The sequence below is a fragment of the Aphanomyces invadans genome, assembly GCF_000520115.1.
Source record: "Aphanomyces invadans strain NJM9701 unplaced genomic scaffold supercont1.27, whole genome shotgun sequence".
In the NCBI taxonomy this organism is placed as follows: Eukaryota; Oomycota; class Saprolegniomycetes; order Saprolegniales; family Verrucalvaceae; genus Aphanomyces; species Aphanomyces invadans.
Window position 1 is genome coordinate 368422 of NW_008580172.1, and position 3457 is coordinate 371878.

Consider the following 3457-nt stretch of genomic DNA (forward strand, 5'->3'; position numbering starts at 1 on the left):
TACCATGGAGTACAAGACGTGCGTTCTTGAGTGTATCGACGACCCGACAGCCTTCCCCCAGCTCGTTGCAGCCCCATCGTTCACAAAACCGAGTGCGACATGGAAAAGAGAAATAAAGTTAGCGGTTAACAAGCCAATACCCACAGCCTAGGCATGGCGAATGGGATCGCCCTTGACGGGGGTTGTCACCGTCACGTACGCGACGGGCTGGTGGTCGGCGACGACAGGGCCAGTCAGCGGATCGGCAGGAGGCGGGTTCTGACGAAACTGAACGTACATGCCAAGGAGCGCCAGCACGATGGAGCCGGCCAAGTAGCCCCACCACTCGTCTGGGACATTGACGTGCCAGTCGCCTTTGGCATCGGCGTGTTCTTTCAAATTCGCGGTGTTCGGGTAGTGGCCGGCAAAGAAGCCAATGCCCCATACGCCCGTCACGGCCCCTGCCCACGCTGTTGCAACAATCAAGAACGGTCGTTCGATCTTGACGGCCACGATGCCGCAGATGAGCCCAAATACGACGAGGAAGATGATCAAGACGACTTGGGGGTCCGACGGATAAATCGCATACCCAAATGACGTATGGAGTTGGGTCGCGAGGAGCAGCCCAGCAAACGCCCCCACGAGGAAGATGCCCACTTTGTACAGCCACACGACCAACAGGCCAAGGATAAAGCCACCAAGGGCAAATGCGATCCAGCACGCCGTTTCCACATACGTTTTCTCACGGAAGATTCGCTCTGACGCAATGAAGCACACGATGGACCCGATGGCAAACCCCGCCAGGAACACGGCAGGGCGGATGAGACGGTAGCCAAAGAAGACAGCGGTGAACCCCGCGGCGATGGCGAGGCCAGCAATGACGTCGGGACCAATGCCGAGGCTCTCGCGGGTGCCATCCCAGTGAAGGATTTTGTTAATTTGGTTGTCAAAAGTCGAGTTGCCATCGACGGTGATGTTGGTGAGGTTGGCGGCCGTGGCCGACGGCATGAAAGAGGCGGCGGTAGCGATGCACAGCAACGCTGTGCGCCACGAAAGCGACGATGTAGTCATGATGACGCGAATTCGAGAATGAGGTCGAGATCTTTCAAACAATGCATTCAGTGTGTGACCCATGGTGGACACTGGCGAGAACACAAAAACCGTGGACAATCCTTGGACATTTGAGATGAGCGACGTTCATTGGCTGAAATTCAAGGGACTCCAAGTTTCAACCAATCAAATCGTGTCATCCGTTCATCGTTTCTTTGGTGGGGACCTGCCACATTTGAAGTTCAGGTGAAACTTGGTTTTTGTATGGTGGCTTTTTTCGCGGTGGTTCAACGTTTTGCTCGACGGGGATCTGCCCCACGCGTCGGTCCTGACTTGGTTTTTGTATGGTGGCATAAACAAACGAGCAATCTTGCGCCCACTATACTGGCCTGCATCGAGAGCTATTCGGGTGGCGCTCGGCCTTTGTCGTTTGAAAAATGGATGCTGCGACAATTTGACATTGACGAAATTGTGGATAAGTGTACCACTGGGGACATGTTGCCGCCACTCGCGGTAGTGTCCACTCCGCACACCGTGTGACTCGTAGCACTCCGACGGCCGATCCCTCGACCATTGCAACGTTTGCCATGTCTTGGAGAGACGTACTCGACTGGGAAAACTACTCGCTGCCGCTTGTGCTCCGCGTGGCCCAAGCCGTGTTTGCGTTTATTGCGTTTCTGACGACGACGGCGTTGACCGGCGCATTTGCAGGTGTCTTGGCGCTTCTCGTGAGCCTCGTCGTGTCGTTGTATGGGGCGGCATACTTTGCGGCAGTCTCGAAAATGAACATGGTCAAGCCGCGGGCGGTCACGAAACTCGCAGCAGAGGCAATCGTGTTGGCGGTGTTGTTGCTGTCGCTGGTGCTCGTGGCGTCGAGCTCGTCGGCGTTTGCCATCAGCCCGAGTGCCGCGAATGCGTGCTGCGTCTTCTTGGGCTTTGGACTCGTCGCGCAAGTTGTGCTTGTCAAGATCACGTACACAGATGACTACTTGTACGAAAAGAGCATGGCAACCGAGGACGGCTTCTCGACCCCCGCCGTTGACGTATAGCCTCTCCAAGAACTTGACTTATATGCATAAATATATCCCCAAAACTTCTTCGCGACTTTCCAATCTCGACTTCCAAGGTATATGTCGACAACGCGCCGTCGATAACTTCTTCGTCGCACATTGCAACATCTCAACAGCAAAGTGCTCCAGCGTCCGGTCAGGCATGGAACTCACTCACAGGCAAAGAGCTTTGCGACAGGCTGCACGTATTCGTAGCAGCATGTATATGGAGCATCTGTGCAAGATCCAAAACCCAAGCGAGGGATTGCAAACGTATCGATTAAATATTCATTGAGAGGAGGGCGATGCATCCATTTTAAACTTTGCCGCTTGGATATCCCGCCACCGGCTGGGCCAAGTACAGTCGCCCGTCGGCCCCATAAACGTACTGGGGCTGCCCATGGACTTGCTGGACGTGCATGGTTCCTTGGTATTGTTGGGGTTGGTGTACCATCACAGGTTGCACAGTTTGCACGATGACAGGCTGGCCATACTGGTGATGGTACCGACGGTCTTCGTCGGCGGCAGCAGCGCAGCAGCACCCGCAGAGGGCGCCGCAAAGCAGGGCACTGCAAATGTCGTCGCAGCACATGGAAGAGTTGTTGGAGTTGGTCGAATTGAAGATTGACCTTGAGTTGTGTCCAGAACAAAGGGACAATGGTCGCCAAACCGAACCGGGAATGTTGGTGGACACAACGGGGAGTGATTGTTGAATTGTCGCACGGGGGAATTCCTTGGGACTTTTGACGCATGTTCACACGGCGGCGTTGCCGACGATCACGCTAGGCTGACTCACGGCGTCAGCGGCTAGCGTGTTGAGAGGAGTGGGGATTGAAGAAGTCTTAAAGGGATCTGGACGACCAGGGTCTCGCAGAGGAGCCTTGTTATTGTGTCTCAGAAGAAGAGGCACGCGCAACGGGCGAAGCACAATATCGCGTCGCCGACCGCGCCAACGAGTCCTCTACCAGGTAACGAGCGAGGTCCTGACGCGCTCTGTGTACCACAAAACTCAACCAGAGCTCCAGGAAGAAATGGGTACAATATCTCAACGAACTCACGTGACTGAGACAAAAGGATGGTGCAAGCCACCTGGACGAATGCGCGGAAAGTCATTGTCATGAATAGACGGGGGTAGTTGGAGATCAATACATACTCGATGTATGTACCTTTAGAGTTTGCCAGGGAGCCCTGGGTTTTGTGCGAACGGCACAACAGAGGCTGGGCGTATTGGGGCTGGCCGTATTGGGGCACATTGGTTGTCCATACATAGACTGGCCAAACTGTGCCTAGCCGTACTGAAGGAGCCCGTACTGGGGCTCATCGTCGGCGGGTTGACCGTGTTGGGGGCCGTACGATCACGGGTTGCACCGTTTGCACAA

At 55.1% G+C, this 3457-nt stretch overlaps 3 protein-coding genes across 3 annotated transcripts in view; 1 reads left to right on the forward strand and 2 right to left on the reverse strand.

The window, feature by feature from the left end:
• Positions 1 to 1103, reverse strand: part of H310_10617 (hypothetical protein) — a 1389-nt gene extending 286 nt beyond the window's left edge. The window contains exon 1 of the mRNA XM_008877050.1: positions 52 to 1103. Coding sequence (XP_008875272.1) covers positions 148 to 1050 — 903 coding nt within the window. The 5' untranslated portion in view covers positions 1051 to 1103 and the 3' untranslated portion in view covers positions 52 to 147. The remainder of the gene's footprint in view (positions 1 to 51) is intronic.
• Positions 1104 to 1379: 276 nt separating this feature from the next.
• Positions 1380 to 2133, forward strand: H310_10618 (hypothetical protein). Its single transcript, XM_008877051.1, has one exon. It carries the CDS (start codon positions 1617 to 1619, stop codon positions 2076 to 2078), a length of 462 nt encoding a protein of 153 aa, XP_008875273.1. The 5' UTR covers positions 1380 to 1616; the 3' UTR covers positions 2079 to 2133.
• Positions 2134 to 2394: 261 nt separating this feature from the next.
• On the reverse strand, positions 2395 to 2670 carry H310_10619 (hypothetical protein; the record flags this gene model as incomplete). The annotated part of the gene is made up of 1 exon (XM_008877052.1): positions 2395 to 2670. The coding sequence occupies one exon, from the start codon at positions 2668 to 2670 to the stop codon at positions 2395 to 2397; it is 276 nt and encodes a 91-aa protein (XP_008875274.1).
• Positions 2671 to 3457: the final 787 nt, after the last annotated feature.

Excerpts from the sequence above, each read along its gene's own strand:
- H310_10618 (XM_008877051.1), top strand. The coding sequence starts at position 1,617 with ATGTCTTGGAGAGACGTACTCGACTGGGAAAACTACTCGCTGCCGCTT.